Source organism: Perognathus longimembris, chromosome 20, assembly GCF_023159225.1.
Source record: "Perognathus longimembris pacificus isolate PPM17 chromosome 20, ASM2315922v1, whole genome shotgun sequence".
NCBI lineage: Eukaryota > Metazoa > Chordata > Mammalia > Rodentia > Heteromyidae > Perognathus > Perognathus longimembris.
The window spans coordinates 16355183-16372384 of record NC_063180.1 but is presented as its reverse complement, the minus strand read 5'-3'; the positions used below and the strand labels follow the sequence as shown (position 1 = coordinate 16372384).

The following is a 17202-nucleotide window of genomic DNA, read 5'->3' as shown; positions in this document are numbered from 1 at the left end:
CTTTGAACCATGATCCTCAGATTTCAGCCTCCTGAGTAGCTCAGATCACAGGTGTGAGCTTCCAGCACCTGGTCCCCGGCTTGGTCTTTAATTGGGTGTGCTCTCTGCGGGGAGGAGGAAGTCCAGGGTATCCCATTCTGTTCCCACATTTCACCCCTTGCTCGTTAGATACACAGCTGTTACTTGCTAAATAGCATCCCATTTTATACATTAAAAAGAAAAAACCCACATAGGGCTCACACCTATAATCCTAGCTACTCAGGAGGTTGAGGTCTAAGAATCATGGTTCAAAATCAGCCTGGGCAGGAAAATGCCTGAGACTCTTATCTCCAATTAGCCCTGAAAAAAAGAGAAAGGAAAAAAAAGCTCAGGTCCTGAGTTCAAGTTCCAGGACAGACACCAAAAAAAAAAAAAAAAGTACCAGAGGGAACTGATTGCCTGTCTCTGGACCTGGCCATGTGTATGCTTCCGGCCCTGCCCTGGGAGCCCCCCAATGGCAGAAGCAATGTCCCTTCTCCATGTGTTCCCCTCCCTCTCACCCATCCTGGATGTTGCTGGACACCTACCAGGGGGAAGGGGGCTGCCGGACCTGGGGGCACAGAGGAAGCGGTAGGGCCAGGACGCTGGGTGGCCCCATCCACACCCACCTGGGCCACAGCCTGCTGCCCCCCAGCAAAGGCAGCGGTGGACACGACGCTGACAGCACCAGCCGTGTCACCCTGGCCGTCCAGCTGACCATCAGTCACCTGGACTACGCGGTATGTCACCTGCAGGGGGCCGTGAGAGACAAGGGCTGATGCTGGGGGGTGGGGGTGGCCGGGGCTGGGGACCAGACCGAAGCCGCTCCTCCCCAGGGCCGGTCTCCAGCCCGCCATGGGCAACCCCGGTTTCCAGCTCACCTGTCCTCCATTATTCTCTGTGCGAAACTGGTACTGGATGTTGTGGTCGCCGAACGCCGCCTGCTGGACGCTGGCGATGGCCACGGCCGTCTGCTCCTCCGCCCCGGGACCGTCCCCGCCTGAGACCGGGGGCAAAAGTGTTGAGAGAGGTGGGGGTGGGAGGGGTGGCCACGATGGGGGCCCGCACCCCCGGGCCTCGGCGGCGCCCCGGGGCCTCGAAGGCACCCCCGGACCTCGGCGGCGCCCCTGGGCCTCGATGGCACCCCTCGCACCCCCGGGCCTCGGCGGCACCCCCGGCACCCCGGGGCTTCGGCGGCACCCCCGGCACCCCCGGGCCTCGGCGGCGCCCCCCCGTGCACGGCCTCACCTTCCTGCAGCTCGACGCCCTCCTCGGCCTCGGGTCCCTTGTCGTGGCTGCGGGGAGGACAGGAGGCAGGAAGCGGGGTGGCGGAGGGCGCGGGGGTCAGGGCCGGCCCGCGCGCCCCCGGGCCGGCCGCAGCCTGGCCCCCGTCCACCTCCCCGGGGTGCCCCGCCCAGTCCGGGGCCGGGGGCGACGGCGGCGGCTGGGGGGCGGACAGGGGGGCGCCCCCCCCTCCCGCGCGGCCTCCATTTTGAGCCGGGCCGCCGGCAGGGCCCCGCTCGGGATCATGGCGGCCCCGCGCCCGCACGGGGGAGGGGGACCGGGGCGGGGGGGGGGTCACGGGGGAGGGGAGGCCTCACCTGGCGGCGGCGGCGGCGGCGGTGGCCGAGGCTGCGGGGTCCAAGCCCGGGTCCAGCATGTCCATGGGGGGGGTGGGGGCGGGGGGGGCGCGGGGCCCGGGGGGAGGGGGAGGGGAGGGAGGGGAGGGGGCGGGCGGGGGGGGGAGCCCGGCGCTCACGCCGCGCCGCAGGAGGGGACGGAGGAGACACGGGAGCCGCTCGCGCTGATCACGGGGACAAACAGTGGGGTCATGTGAGGCGCCGCCGCTCCCGCCGCCGCCGCCGCCGCCGCCGCCACCCGTGCGCACGGCCCGGGGCCGCCCGCGCCGCCGCCGCACTTTTTGTTTTCCACCCGGCCCGCCCTGGAATGGCCGCTGCCGCGGGAGTCACCGGACGGCCGAGCCACCACCCGGCCTCGGCCCCGGGCCCGGTCCCGCGGGGCCGATCGCTGCTGCAGAGCCTCCGCCGCCGCCGCCGCTTCCTTTTTTTTCCTTTTTCTTTTTTTTTTTTCCTTTTTTATTTTTCACCCCCCTTCTTTTTTTTTTCTTCCTTCTTGTGACTGGAGCTGCGCGCGCGCGGCGGCGGCGGCGGCGGCGGCGGCGGCGGCGCGAGCCCGGGGCCGGGACGTGCGCGCGTGCGCGCGGGGCGGGGGCGGGGCGGCCCCCACCGCTTCCGGGAGCGCGCACGCACGCCGGCGCGGCTCCCGCGGACCCGGGTCCGTGCCCCCTCCCCCGCCCCCCACACTCCCATCCCCGGCCGCCCGGCGCGCGCGGCCTGCTGGTTGGAACGCGGGCCCGGCTGGAACTCCGGGAAACCCTGAGGTGGTGACGGGAACCGAACGGGGAGGGAGGAAGGAAGGTGGCGGCGGGAAAGCCCTGGCCGGCACATCCGGGGTTTTGGAACTAGTAAAGTAGGTCGGCGGGGGAAGGGCGAGCGAGGTGATGGAGGGGAGCGCGCCTGCGCGCCCCCGATGACCCAAGTGCCCGTGCGCGACGGCGGCGGGCTCGCGGCAAGGCGCATGCGCACGCCGGCCCGGGCGTGTGCGCCGGGGGCGGGACCGAGGCGGCGTGGGGACGGCGCGTACTCAGCGGGCCGCTCGGCGGGGTGCAGACAGACCTGCTGGGGCGAGGCGCCGGCGGCGGGGTGCGTGCAGGCCAGCTGCATGTGGATGCCAACTCGATATGCCATTCATTGATCGCACACACAGCAGCTTCTAGGGGTCAGGGCTCCCCCAGTGCAGCCAAAACAAAACACGTAAGACTTGTGACTTGTACATTTTATTCGACTTAGGAGGTGAAGAACTTCAATAGTCTCAAAAAAAAAAAAAAAGGAAATACAAAAACTACATAACACACACACACACACACACACACAAAGTGCCAGGCACCTGTCATCCTAGGTACTCAGGAGGCCGAGATTTGAGGTTCACAGTTCAAAGCTGGCCAGCCTGGGCAAAAAAGTCTTGAGACTTCTCGGCAATAAGCCACCAAAAAGCCAGAAGTGGAGCTCTGACTCAAGTGGTAGAACACAGCCTAGGCAAAAAAGGCTCTAGAACAGCACCCGGGCTCTGAGTTCAGTCCCAGAACTGGCAGTTTAGTCAGACCACTAGACTTTCCCGACTCAGGGCCAAGTTCTGCAAAGGAGAGAAAAGGAAGGTTGTGAGCCCGGTGGGAAGGGGGACAGGGGTCACCGAGGGGCCCAGAGGTGGGGTGGGGGAGCTCTCACCTTCTTAAGCCTGCGCTCCCTGGAAGCCTGGGAGTCTGTCTCAGAGTAGGGAGGAGGAGCAGGAGGGTAGTAGCCTTCCTCTTCCTCCTCCTCCCTGTGAGGCCTCCTTTTCTCCCCTGGCCCCTTTTTTCTCAAGGCCTCTTCTACTAGCCGTCCATCATACTGGGGATCACCGGACCTAGAGCCATCCTCCTGGGAGCGGGGGTGGCGGGACCGGAGGTCAGTTTGAGGACGGTCTCTGGACCTGGCACTGTCGTAGTGAGGGTCCCTCGAGGGTGGAAAGTCCCTTGGGTCATCTGGGTCGTAGAGGTCATCACGGCTGCGGCTCCTGGGGGGGGCATAGGCCCGGCCTCTCCTCCCACCATTTGGGGGAGACCTTCTCCCTGATTCGGCAGAGCCTGGTCTGCCATAGTCATCCAAGGCATCCACTGACCGAGCCCGAGGCCGGCCGGCCCCCCAGCCCCCCGGCCCGGCCCGCTCTGGAAGAGCATCCTGCTCCCATCTCCTGGGACTCCGGGGGGAGTGGCGACCCCACTCCTCATCCCGGATCGGGGTGAGGGCAGGAACCCTGGAAGGCCGGGCTCTCCAGTCATCTTCGTGAAGGGAAGTGACTTCACTCAAGGCTGTAGGGGGAGTTGGGAGTCACTGATGGGGGTAGGAGGGCCGGGACTGTGCAAGGACGATCCGCCCGCTGGTCCTTAACCTCCCCTGGGGACCCCACGAGGTAAGGAGAGACTGTGCCCAAAGTGTGCAGCAAACAACCTTCCCCCCTTCCTCCAGACCCCAGGTTGGGAAGAGGGGCTACTCACCTCGCTCTACACGGCCATTGGGGGGTCCAGGTCGAGAGGGGTCAAAGTTGGCTAGCTCTTTCTCCATGTAGTACAGGACACGCATGGAGTCATCTTGCTGATTAGCCTGGATCCTGTAGCCACTCCGGACTTCTAGGGACAGGAGGTGACACGATTGGCTTGGGAGGATGGCTGGGGTCTCCGCCCCTCCCCAGAGACAACCTCAGGATGACCGCTTCTCACCAGAGTTGACGCTGCTGTCTGTGTCTCGAAGCAAGGGAACGTGGGAGCCATGGCCAACTGCAGGGAGAGGATGGCTGCCATGGTGCTCCAGCCTCCCTCCGCCCTCTCCTCCCTTTTACCTCAGCCCCCTTTCCAGGGCCCAGCCCACCCTGCCCAGGCAGCCACTCGGGGCATGGCCCCCTCCCCCTTCACCTGAGCTGTTCCTGTCAAAGTCTCCAGAGTAGCCATTGTAGACGGGGCCCATGGGAATCAGGGCGGGCGGTGGGGGTGGAGTCTTGGCCGGGGAGAGATGGGTATAGATGCTGGGGGCGTAGATGCTGGGGACGCCTGACGTGGCTGCTTTGCCGGCTGCATATACTGAGGGCACAGAATGAGCATGAGAAGGTAGCCAGGAAGGCTGGGCACCGGTGGCACACACCTGTCACCCTAGCTACTCAGGGGCTAAGATCCGAGGATCTCAGGATCAAAGTCAGCCTGGGCAGAAAAGTCCCACGAGACTCATCTCCAGTGAGCCACCAAAAGAATGGAAGTGGAGCAGTGCCTAGCAATGAGCAGAAGAAACTAAGGGACAGAGCCCAGCCCTGGAATTCAAGGCCAAGTACCTGCACAAAATAAAATAGCGGGCATTGGTGGCTCAGACCTGTAATCCTAGTTACTCAGAAGGCTGAGACCTAAGGATTGTGGTTCAAAGCCAGTCTGGGCAGTAAAGTCCAAGGAACCACTAAAAAGCCAGATGTAAAGGTGTGGCTCAAGTGGTAGAGCGCTAGCCTTGAGCAAAGAGGAGCCCAGGGGCAGCACCCAGGCCCAAAGTTCAAGCCCCAGGACTGGCGGGAAAATAAAGTTAGCTAGGCACTGGCGGCTCACGCCTGTCATCCTAGCTACTCAGGAGGCTGAGATATGAGGATCGCAGTTCGAAGCCAGCCAAGCAGGAAAAGTCCATGGGACTCTTATCTCCTGTAACACCACTCAGAAAAAGCTGGAAGTGGCGCTGTGGCTCTAGGTGGTAGAGCACTAGCCTTGAGCACGATGAGACGCAAGGACAGTGCTCAGGCTCTGAATTCAAGGCCCAGGACCCGCAAAAAAAAAAAAGAAAAAGTAGCCAGGCGGCCCTGTGCTGTGATGGGATCTGGAGAATATGCTGTCCCCCGCAATTTCTCCAGTACCCCCCTAAGCTAAGGGACATTGGCTTTCCGGGCCCTCGCCTCCTATGTGGCTCCTGGAGCTTTCAGAAAGGGGGACAGGGCACACACTGGGAGCCCACAGCCCCCCTACCAGCATGCTGCTGCACACACGTTGGCTGGACATTACAGTGGCTTTCGGCCATTTGCCAGTTAAACTGTTTCCCATGCAGTTTTACTGGGCAGATGTTATCAAAAGATGGTGGCTGTGCCCGGCCTCAGCTTCCAGGAGACAGGAGCCACTGCTGCCTCTACAGCGAGTACCTACCACTGTCCCCACAGACTGGGAATAGGATCTACAACAAGATTCTGAGGGGCGCCCCTGCCCACTCCCCACTGGGTCTTCCTGCTGGGGTGTCCTCCGGCCCCACACCTCTCCGAGTGGAAATCAGTGAGACAGTGCATGGGATGTCGGGTTAACTTGCCCGCCTGGGGCCCACATCGTATCTTTGGTAGTTCCGAACGCCTAGCCACCCCCACAAGCACCCTCCCCGTCCCAGGCTCAAGGGCAAAGCCTTGGTTCCTTCCTCCCCAAGGCCGGAGGCTGGACTTAGGACAAGGTCACTGGCCTGCACACGCCGCTTCCTCTTGAGGATCTAGAGGCTCAGCCAGGCTCCCCTGCACCCCTAGTTTTACTTAGAGGCTGAAGACTTAAGTGCTCAACTCCACTCAGGAGAAAGCCTTCATTATCGAGTGACTTGCCATGGCATAATTAGCTGCTACTTCCTGTGGGTATTAGAAATAACAGGGAGGGATGGTGGCTCACGCCTATAATGCCAGCTACTCAGGAGGATGAGGGTCACAGTTCCAAGCCAGCCTAGGCAGGAAATTTGGCAAAAAAGCCAGAAGCAGAGCTGTGGCTCAAGTGGTCTTGAGTAAAAAAAAAAGTGAGTTAGCCTTAGGTTCGGTCACACCTTACTTGGGAAAAGTGTGTCTATGTGTGTGTGGACTTGAACTCACAGCCTTGCTCGGCTTTCTGGCTCACATGCTGTAACACTTGAGCTATACCACTAGCCTAGGTTTTTCGCTGGAGATAAATCTCAAATATTTTCTGCTCAGAAACTTGTTTTGATCCATGATCCTCAGATCTCAACCTCCTGTGTGGCTAGGGTTACAGTTGTAAGCTATTCGCACCTAACAAACATTTCATTTTTAAAGGGAGTTCCACTTTCTTGTGAATACCCTGGACTGTTGGATATATTCTTCTCCTACACGCTTTTTGTTGTTGATGGTGGTGGTCATGGGGCTTCGACTCGGGTGTGGGCACTGACCTTGAACTTTTGTGCTCAAGGCCAGCGCTCTACCACATTGAGCTACAGTGCCACTTTCAGTTTTCCGGTGGTTGATTGGAGAAGAGTCTCACAGGATTTCCCTGCCCAGCCTGGCTTTAGATCTCAGCCTCCTGAGTAGCTAGGGATGACAGGTGTGAGCCACCAGCACCTAGCACCCTGCTCATTGTTTATTTAGTGTGTTCCCTGTGGGGAGGAGATAGCCCAGTGTGTCCCATTCCGACCCATCAGTGTCTGGCTGACACTACACTCTTAAAAAAAAAAAAAAAAGAACAGGGCTAAGGGCCAGTGGCTCATGCCTGTAATCCTAGGTCCTCAGGAATGAATGGTCTTCTCCAAAGAGGAGGTCCTTCCTTTTTTGGGAGGGGGGAACAGCCCTTGGATCTGACCTCAGAGCTTTCCCCTTGCTAGGCAGGCACTCTACCACTGGAGCCATGGCCCCCTAGCCCAGGAGGGGCTTCTCATGGCCTGGTCCTCCTTGTGCTCACTTTACCACCCACCCCCAGGCCAAGAGCAAGGTGACAAGGACTTACAGGCCTCGGGGCAGCAGCACTTGTCCGGGCAGCAGGGGCACCTGACGTAGCAGCAGCAGGTATGCGGGCAGCACTGACACCAACAGATGGCCAGGAGGAGGAAGACGAGGAAGGCGGCCAGACATACCACGACCACAAAGAGCCAATCTGTAGAGAGAAGAGAGCGAGCCCTCATCCAAGAGATCCTGCAAAGCGACCAGGACAGAGGGGACAGGAATGGCCAGGGACAGACACACAAGAACCAGCGGGACCATTTGCAAAGCTGTTAGAGAACCTGCCACCCCCACCACGAAAACCCATCCCCTCCTAACCCAGGCAGGTTCCCAAATGCATGTTAGAGGAGGACGTCGCAAGGACAAAGCAGAAGGGGAGACCCGCCTGCAGGGGGCGACGGAGAGCCAGGGCCACATCTGCCCATGGAGAACAATGCCAGTCACTCGACAAACTGTGCCTGGGCCCTCGGCCAGCCAGGAGGTATGGGGCATGGTTAGGGGGGAAGAGGGTCCACCGCGAGCAGAGATGACGGAGTTGGGGTGAATACCAAAGACAGAACGTTCTGGGACTCCAGAAAGAAATCCAACTTTTAGAAGACGCCACGCACCCCACCCCCACCCCCATACCTTCCAAGGGCCCCGCCTGAAAACCAGGTAGAGCTCAGTCACCACCCCTGAGGTCCTCCCTGGAGGGACAAAAGAAAAAGACAGATTATGCTGGCCGAGGCCAGCCAGGCCTCCCGACCCAGAAAGTGCCCCTCCCCTGGCCGCTTCAGTGGGTGCTGGGGGGGGAGGAGGGGCCAGAAAGGCCATCCTCCGAGCTGCCAGGGTGATATGGCTCTCCTTGACCCCCAAACACACGCCCATGGGGTCCCCAACAGCGTGACCCAGGACTGGCTTCTCCCACCTACACTGGAAAGCACCCCACAGGCTCAACCCAGGTGGCAGAGGCAGCCCTGTTGGGATGGGCATGCATGGCGGGGGCCACCTGAGACTCTGCCAACATGTTCGGGTTTTTCAAATCTGAAGGGGGAAAGAAATGAGCATATAATAATGAAGCATCCTGACAAGAATAACACACTCACAAAAGAAGAATTTTTGTTTGTCTGTTTCTTTGTCGGTCGTGGGGCTTGAACTCAGGGCCTGGGCGCTGTCCCTGAGCTCTTCTGCTCAAGGTTAGTGCTCTACCACTGTGAGCCACAGCACCATTTCCAGCTTTTTGCTGGTTAATTGGAAATCAGAGTCTCATGGAGCCGGGCACCTGTGGCTCACACCTGTAATTCTGGCTACTCAGGAGGCTGAGACCTGAGGATTTCAGTTCAAAGCCAGTCCAGGCAAGAAAGTTATGAGACTCTTATCTCCAATTAACCACCAGAAAACTGGAAATGGTGCTGTGGCTCAAGTGATAAAGCGCCAACTTTGAGCTGAAGAGCTCAAGGACAGGGGCCCAGGCCCAGAGTTCAAGCCCCACAACCAACCAAAAAAAAAAAAAAAAGTCTCATGGACTTTCCTGCTCAGGCTGAATCTAAACCATGATCCTCATGATCCTCAGATCTCAGCCTCCTGAGCAGCTGGGATGACAGACCTGCTTCTTGTTTTGATTTTTGGTATATTAGACAAATTGCACATGTTAGGAAAAGTGGAAAAAGGGAAAAAAGGTCAGACTCAGTCTCAACAAGCTAGGAGTGGTTTTTGGCTGTGGTTTTTTTTTGTTGTTGTTGTTGTTGTTTTGAGGGGGGGAGGGTTGCCAGTCCTGGGGCTTGAACTCAAGCTTTTTCTGCTTTTGTGGTACTGAGAAAGTGAACCCCGGGGTTCATGCATGCTAGGCAAGCACTCTATCGCTACGCCACACTCCCAGCCCCTAGGACTCCTTATTGAGGACCAGCTGTGCAAGGAGGTGGTTGGATTTAGGCTTTTACAGAGGTCCAAGGAAGGAGGCAGAGGTTTTCAAAAAGGCTGTTGGGAGACAGGGGCTTTACGGGGTCTGAGCCGGGCGGCTGAGGTGATGGGAAGGCTATGAGGTCTGGGGAGAGGGGGGCTTGCGGTTGGCCTCACAATGGAACGTTAACAGCCAGGCTTAGGTGGACTGTCCTGCCTCCTGCCTGCATCAAGCAGTCTACACCAGTCTGGTGTACTGGGGCGGGGGGGGGCATATACAGCATATACAACCCCCCAAATTTTGAACCCAAGTCTTTGAGATCCCAATGTTTTGGGGCATAAACGCTCCCTCAATGGACTAAAGACAACCATTGAGAACTGTCTCTTTCCTCAGAGGCTCTGGAGGCTGAGGGTCACAGGGGAGCGGCCCCCCACCCCCACGGTGCCTATGGACCCCTCCCCCTCACTCACACACCTGGGAATGGCGCGGCACAGCTTGTGCAGCTATGAATACAGCACGCGCGTGCGCGCACCCCCCCCCCACACACACACACACACTCACAGGACCCCCGAGCCTCTGGTTAGAACAGCATTCCCCCCCACAGGTGGCAGAAGACACCAGCCCTGCCCTGGGTAGCCTTGTAGACACATTTCCAAATCCAGTACCAGCCCAGGAGGACAAAGGCGAGGCTGCCCTCCATGGGCGGGGGGTGAGGGGGGGGGCGGGGGACAGGACAGGACTCTGGGCGCTGGTGGCTCACGCCTGTCATCCTAACTACTCAGGAGGATGAGAGCTAGATGATCGAGGTTCAAAGCCAGCCCCAGAAAGAAAGTCCATGAAGACTCACCAGAAAGCTACTAGAAGTGGAGCTGTGGCTCAAGTGATAAGAGTACCAGCTTTGAGCAGCAGAGCCTTTAACTTTTTCTTTTCTGGCACAGGAACTTGAACTCCCATTCTCACTCAGCATTTTTCCTCACATCTGGTGCTTCTACCGCCTAAGACATGCTTCCACACCAGCATTTTTGCTGGTTTATTGGAGATATAGACTTACAGACTTTTCTGGCTCGGCTGGCTTTGAACTTCAGTCCTCTAGATCTCAGCTTCCTGAGTAGCTAGGATAACAGGCATAAGTACTGGGCTGGGCCCCGCTTTTTTTTTTCCTTTTATTTTTTTGAGGTGTGGGGGACTGGTACTGGTATTTGAACTCAGGTCCTTAGATTTACTAAGCAGGACTTTTCTGCCTGAGCTATCCAGTGCACCCCACCCCCAGCAGAAATACATTGTAATAACTTCTTTTGCATTTACATTGTATCCACTTTGCAGGAACCACAGAGGACTGAAAGTTTCCCAGAGGGATCTGTTAGGTCCTACATAAATGCCCTGCCCCCCCTTCTTCTTTACTGATCCTGGGCCAGTCATGGGGCTTGATCTTAAGCCTTTATATAGCTCAGAGCTAGCACTCTACCTACTTGAGCCACAGCACCACTCCCAGTTTTCTGGTGCTTCATTGGAGTTTCATGGGCTTTCCTACCAGGGCTTCAAACTGATCCTCAGATCTCAGCCTCCTGAGTAGTTGGGATTATAGACGTGAGCCAGCAGCCCCCGACCCTTCCCCATTTTATCCAAGGGACTGAGTCACCTGGGGTGCCTGAACCCCCTCCCCACACAATGATCAACTCTGACCACATTTGCATATAAGGGCAGGGGACGGGGAGACTCCCCCAGATTCTCCATGACAATGCAGGGGTGAGGGGCAGGGGGAACCCCACCTGGGTGCTGGCTAACACAGAATCCCAGTGACTGGCGACACCACGAGGGGGCAGCAAAGCACGAGGGAGCTGCAGGACAGACAATGGACACAGGAATGGACAGACGCAAGACCCTGCCCCAGGGGCCCTGGCCCCACTCACCAAGAACAATCAGCTCTGCGTAGGCCTCATTGTTGCCACCCAGGTCCTGGGCCGAGACCACCGAGCAGTAGTACACCCCGCTGTCCCCCCAGGCCGTCTGCTCAAAGGTGAGGTCAGCATCTGAGGGCAAGAGGAGACAGAGTCAGGGCATCTGAGGGGTCGGGGGACAATCACCAGCAAAGCCTGAGCCCCCCAACACATGCACACATGCATATGTGTGCACACACACACACACACACACACACACATGCACAGCCCAGAGAGGCAGGATAGGGCCTGAGTGTAAATGAATCCTGTGGAAATTAAAAATAAGGAACCAAGTAGGCTTGCTTTAGACAACGAACTTGAACTATTAAAAGAGATGTATCTGGGGGGGGGGTGTCTGGGAGTGGGGGTGGGAATTGGAACAGTGGCTCACACCCGCCATCCCAACTACCCAAGAGCCTGAGACAGCCCAGGCAGGAAAGTCTGTAAAGACTCTTATCTCCAATGAACCACCAGAAAACTGGAAGTGGCGCTGTGGCTCAAAGTGATAAGAGTGCTAACCTTGAGAAAAACAGCTCAGGCCCTGAGTTCAAGCCCCAAGACTGGCACACGCACACACACACATACATAGAGTTAGTTTTGGGGGCTGGAGGGAGTTCCCAGCAATGAGACAGTGTGAACTAGGTCAGATCCCAGATAGCAGGGAGATGGGAAGACGGGCGGGGAGGGCAGCAGGGGTGAAGCGTGGGAGTCCGAGTTCCAGCTGCACCCTCCCTTTCCGTCCCCGCGCGCGTTCTAGGTCAGTCCTGGGCTTGGGACGCTCAGGGCTGCCACAGCCCCAGGCCAGGTGAGCCGGCCCATTATCTCCCTAATGAAAGTCCTGCCACGCATCTGGCCTCCTCTCCACTCCTCACACCCCAATCAGATAAATGTCTTCAGCCCCAACCTGCCAGGGCCGAAGGCACCTGCTGGATGACTCTGCCAACGCCCAGGGTGGGGGGGTGGGGGGGGAGCAGAAACGACATAAATACCCTAGCCACTTCCAGAGTCATAACCACTCTCTTCCCTTCCTTTGTTGTTGTTGTTGGTTGAGGGTCTTGAACTCAGGACCTGGGTGTTGTCCCTGAGCTTTTTCCTCAAGGCTGGCACTCTACTACCTGAGCCACAGCTCCACTTCCGGCGTTTTGCTGCTTCGCTGGAGATACGAGTCTCACAGCCTTTCCTGCCTGAGGTGGCTCTGAACCACGATCCTCAGAGCTCAGTCTCCTGAGTAGCTGGGATGACGGGTGTGAGCCACCAGCGCCTGCCATGCTCCAGATGTTTCTGCAGCACCCTCCTTCCTACCCGTGTCTCTTGCCATCCGTCGGCGGGCACCGGGCACCATGGCCTGGACTGCCTGCGGTCTCTGCTCTGCGCCTCGGTGGGTCCGAGGCAGTTGGCGGCCCGGGAGGCCAATGGCGGTGCCCAGCTGTGAGATCGGCACAGTGGGGATGGGGGAAGGCTCTCCTGGCTGCCATGCTGTCCCTAGCTTGTTCTGTCTCAGCTTAAGGTAGGGGTGTCAATGAGATTCTACAAGGTTCACCCCACCCTGTCCCCCAACACAACAGCAAGACTGAACCCCTGTCTCTATGCATATCTCATGGTATTTTTGGAGGTCCCACGGCACTGGTGTTTGGCCTCCACAGTATTTCTTCACCCCGTGTGGAACGTGCCTTGTGAGCTGCCTTGGCTCCATCCTGAGCCCTGGGCCCCCATCCTTCCTGCATGGGCGACACCCAGTTCCCACTCCCTGGGCTGCCTCTGAAGTTCACAAGCAATTGTTTGAAGCACGGGGAGCAGACGCTGCTCCCGCCAAGAACAGAAGAAATGTGGCCCCCACGGCTCCAGTCTGATTTCCTCCCCTCTACACATGAGAGGTGAACCCCATAATTTCAGAGGTCCCAAGATGACTCCAGCCCTGGTCAGTGGATACCAGGGCCTCTGATGACATGGGTAGCCCCACAACCACAGTAGGGAGGGCCAGGACCCACCCTGAGTAGAAAAACACCACTTGATCTTCCTGGAATGGGGTGAGCATTTTTGTTGTTTGTTTTCTATAGTGCCGATACCGGGGCTTGAACTCTGGGCGGGCCTGGGCACTGTCCCTGAGCTCTAGGGATAGGCTTGAGAAGGGAGCCACGTTCTCTCCCCACAATCAAAGTGGAAGAGGAGGAAACATCCTGGCTATGGGGTTTCCAGAAAGGGCAGAGGGACACAATGGCTGTTTACCTCGTGCAGCTCCAGGGAGACCCAAGCCCTTTGAGGGCTGTGGAGAAGGCGGGACCTCCTCCCTTCCCCTACATCCAGCCGTGTCCAGCTCCACAGCCTTGTGCCCAGCAGGGAGCTGGCTCAGCACGCAGCACGCTGGCATTTACATGGAGAAGCCAGGCACCACGGTGTCAGTGGCTCACACCTGCCATCCTAATTACTCAGCAGGCTGAGATCTGAGGACCAAGGTTCAAAGCCGGCCCGGGTAAGGAAATCTGTGAGGTTTTTGTTTTTTTCATTTCCAACGAATGGATGGACGAAAGAAGGATCTTCCGCCCGGCCCAGTGGCTCACGCCTCAAATCCAAGCTATTCAGGTGGCTGAAATCTAAGGATAAAGGTTTGAAGCCAGCCCAGAAGGAAAGTCCCTCAAGACTCTTCTTATTTCTAATAGATCACAAAACGCCAGGAGTGGAGCTGTGGCCCAAGTGGTAGAGCACCAGCCTTGAGCACAAACGCCCTGAGCCCAAGCCCCAGAACTGGCAGACACAGGAACAAAAAGGATCTCTCCATGTTAAGAGCGCCAGGGTGGGTCCCCAGAACACCCGCCCCCCCCCCCCGCCCCTGCATGACCTACTTCCGGTGATGGTGATCCTGCGGCCCTGGTAGTAATCCCCCAGGGTCACCGCGTTGCCCTGCTTGGTGGCCACCACACGCACGGTGCGCACGCTGTCCTGGCACTCCACGTAGGGGTTGTAGCCGGGATTCCCAGCCACGATCTGCGCGTTGAGCTGGTTGTCCACGCTGGCTGGGGAGAAGGCGTCGGCAATGCGGTCCCGGCAGAAAGATTTGTATTTCCAGATCACGATGGGCGCCGTGAGCGACGTGGCCATCTGGTAGTTGCAGGGCAGCGTCACCGGCTGGAAGAGGATGACCACGTGGTAGGGGTCGGACACGGTCACCTGGACGGCGCTGGCTGGGGCTGCGGACAGAACGAGCATCATCAGCCGGGCGCCAGTGATCACGCCTGGCATCCCGGCTGCTCAGGAGGCTGAGAGACCAAGATTCAGAGCCCACCCAGGGAAGGAAAGTCCAGGAGACTCTGATCTCCAATGAGCCAAAGTGGGAGAGCGCCAGCCTTGGGCAAAAAGAGCTCAGGGACAGTGGCCAGACCCGAGTTCAAGTCCCAAGAACAAGGAAAGAAAGAAAGAAAAAAGCAGAGGGGGCTGAGAGCTCAAGTCACTTACACACACGTGGGTAAGGCCCGTGGTCGCCTGCTGTCACTTCCCTGACACTGAACAAGGGACTTGACTTTCCACAGCACCCAGTACCCATTCTTCATTAATCCCCGAGGGCCGCCTGGCGGCTCCCACAAGTGTCCCCTGGGGGCTGAAAAATGGCCTGTGAAGCCTGGCATGGGTGGCTCACCCCTGTCATCCCAGCCGCTTGGGAGGCTGAGATCTGAGGATCTGAGTTCAAAGCCAGCCTGGGCAGGGCAGTTTGTGAGATTCTTATCTCTCGTAAACCATCAAAAAGCCAGACGTGAAGGTATGGTTCAAGTGGCAGAGCACCAGCCTTGAGTGAGAAGAAACTCACTGGCAATGCCCAGGTCCTAAGTTCAAGTCCCCTGGATGGGCACACAGGCCGTGTAGCTCACATAAACACAGATGGATCACACCTGCCTTGAGCCCCTCCAACCTTCTCTGTGGTCCACACCTGCAAACTCAGCACCCTCTAAGTTCCTTGCCTCCCCACCTCTCCCCCAGCCTCTTATAGAGTGCACCCCTAAGTGTGCTTTCTGGAAGACAAAGAAAAATGCCCCCCCCCACACACACACTTGTCCCTCCCTCCCTCCCTAGGCTGACAAGGGATCCAGATGGGAGGAGGGCAGGCTGGTTTCAGGTCCAGAGGTCCTTCCTGCTGACTCTGACGCACAGATACCACACACCAGCCGAGGGCACACGGACGCCCGCCCGGGGAGCCGGAGCCGGAGCCAGGGTGGGTGCGGCAAGCAGTGCCCGCCCCAAACAACTCGAAGGCTGGGTGTAGGGAACCTCAGATCCAGCACCCGCTTCCCCCTTCCCCGTTAAGCCAACACCTTAGAAATCTCAGCGTGCACCGAGGACCCCCGCCCCAAATCCCAAAGCCCTTTGTGTGACCGACACCTTCTTATGTACATAGGGCCCCCGGGCCCTTTCCGGGTTACAGATTTGGACAGTCTTAACTTCCTGTAGCCTCTGGGAGAACTGTGGGAGAGGCCGAAGTGAGGGGTGGGGGACCCCCAATATTCCTGGGGATGGAGTGGGGGGAAGATTGGAGGTACGAACTCTCTGCGCCCCCAACTCCCCACCTGCCCACTCCCCTCCTTGGGTGGCAAGTCCCTGCGAAGTTCCCCTCCCACCCACAATCCCGGCACCCATCCCTGAGTGCCCCACGCCTGTACAGAGCCCCCCCAAGCCTGTATAGAGCTCCCCACGCCTGTACAGAGCCCCCCACGCCTGTACAGAGCTCCCCACGTCTGTACAGAGCCCCCCACGTCTGTACAGAGCCCCCCACGCCTGTACAGAGAGCTCCCCAAGCCTGTACAGAGCCCCTCATACCTACAGGGACCACCCCCCGCCTGTACAGAGCCCCCCACGTCTGTACAGTGTCCCCACATCTGTACTTAGCCCCCCCACACCCGCACGGAGCCCCCCATACCTGTGCAGCAGGTGGTCAGCAGCCACAGGAGGGCGGCGGCGGCTGGGCGGGAGCCGGGCCGCGGCGCCATGGCCACCTGCGGGCGCGTCCCGTCCCGGGCACCGGGAAGAAGTGCGGCGCCCGGCTGGGGGAGGCCGCGAGGCCGGGAGGGGCGCACCAAGGCCGGGAGCGGGGCGCCCAGCTCCAGCCTCCCCGGCCCCCGGCGCCCGGCCCCGGCCCCTCTGGAGGCCCGGGAAGAACTTTTCCCGCGTGGACGCGGCGCGGGCGCCCGCGAGCTCCCAGGCTGCTTCCCGCGGGGTGGGAAAGCCGCGGAGGGGGAGGCCGGGACCGCGCGCCCCCCGCGCCGCCGGGCGAGTGGAGCGGCCCAGGTGCGCGGGGCACTGAGGAGCGCGGGAGGGCGGGGGGAGGGGGAGGGCGGGCGCGCGACTCCCGCCCCGGAAGTGGGTCTGCCCAGGTGCGCCCCGCCCCCTCCGGACAATCCCGCGGTCCGGGGTCCGCCGGTCTCGGGCCCCCGGGCGGGCTGAGCAGGTGCGGCTCACCGGCGGCGGGGAGGGGCGGGCTGAGCCGGGAGCCCACCTGCGGCGGGCGGGGCGGGGCGGGGCGGGCGCCGTCGCGCACCTGTGCGGCGCGCCCGCAGCCCGCAGGCCGCCCCCCCTCCCAGCCCGGCGGGGGAGCCCCGGGGCGCCCCGAGGGCGGAGCCGGCCGGGACGCCGGGATTTCCTAGCTTTTATTTGTTGATTGAGGGGTGAGGTGGAGGCGGAGGGCGGGGGGGAGGAGGCGCTGCGGGCTTCTCTCCGGTCCTCCCGACTGGGGGGCGGGAGAACCCCTCTCCCCACCCCCTCCCCTCCCCTCCCCCCACCTGTGCCTCAGCCCCGGGCAGTCTCACCGCTCCCCCTCCACCCTCCCGCCCCCGGCAGGCCTCCGGAAACTCCGGGTCCTCCCCCGTCCCCCTCCTCCCCCCTCCGGACCCTGGCTCTGTTTCCGCCCGGATCCCCAGGACCTCTCCACCTGCGCCCCGAGCGCGCGCGGCGCGGCGCGGCGCAGTGCGGCTGCCCCCCAGCGGCGGCCGGCGGAAGCGCAGCCCGGCGGCCCGGGGAGCCCTGGCGCCCCGGCGCGGATTCGGCGCCGCCCGCGCG

General features: G+C 60.1%; 2 protein-coding genes across 2 annotated transcripts in view; both read right to left on the bottom strand.

Annotated features, from left to right (window-relative positions):
• Positions 1-2137, bottom strand: part of Usf2 (upstream transcription factor 2, c-fos interacting) — a 10464-nt gene extending 8327 nt beyond the window's left edge. The window contains exons 1-4 of the mRNA XM_048329795.1: positions 1620-2137; positions 1267-1313; positions 900-1018; positions 422-767 (exon numbers count right to left, since the gene is read on the bottom strand). Of these exons, the coding sequence (XP_048185752.1) occupies positions 422-767; positions 900-1018; positions 1267-1313; positions 1620-1684 (577 nt within the window). The 5' untranslated portion in view covers positions 1685-2137. The remainder of the gene's footprint in view (positions 1-421; positions 768-899; positions 1019-1266; positions 1314-1619) is intronic.
• A 942-nt stretch (positions 2138-3079) lies between these two features.
• Lsr (lipolysis stimulated lipoprotein receptor) lies at positions 3080-16266 on the bottom strand. The gene is given in 11 exon segments (XM_048329770.1): positions 3080-3231; positions 3324-3946; positions 4133-4264; positions 4355-4411; positions 4547-4711; positions 7355-7501; positions 7975-8008; positions 8011-8033; positions 11137-11256; positions 14004-14348; positions 16067-16266. Coding segments are annotated over 11 exon segments (1752 nt in total). The 5' UTR covers positions 16137-16266; the 3' UTR covers positions 3080-3195.
• Between the last annotated feature and the right edge of the window lie 936 nt (positions 16267-17202).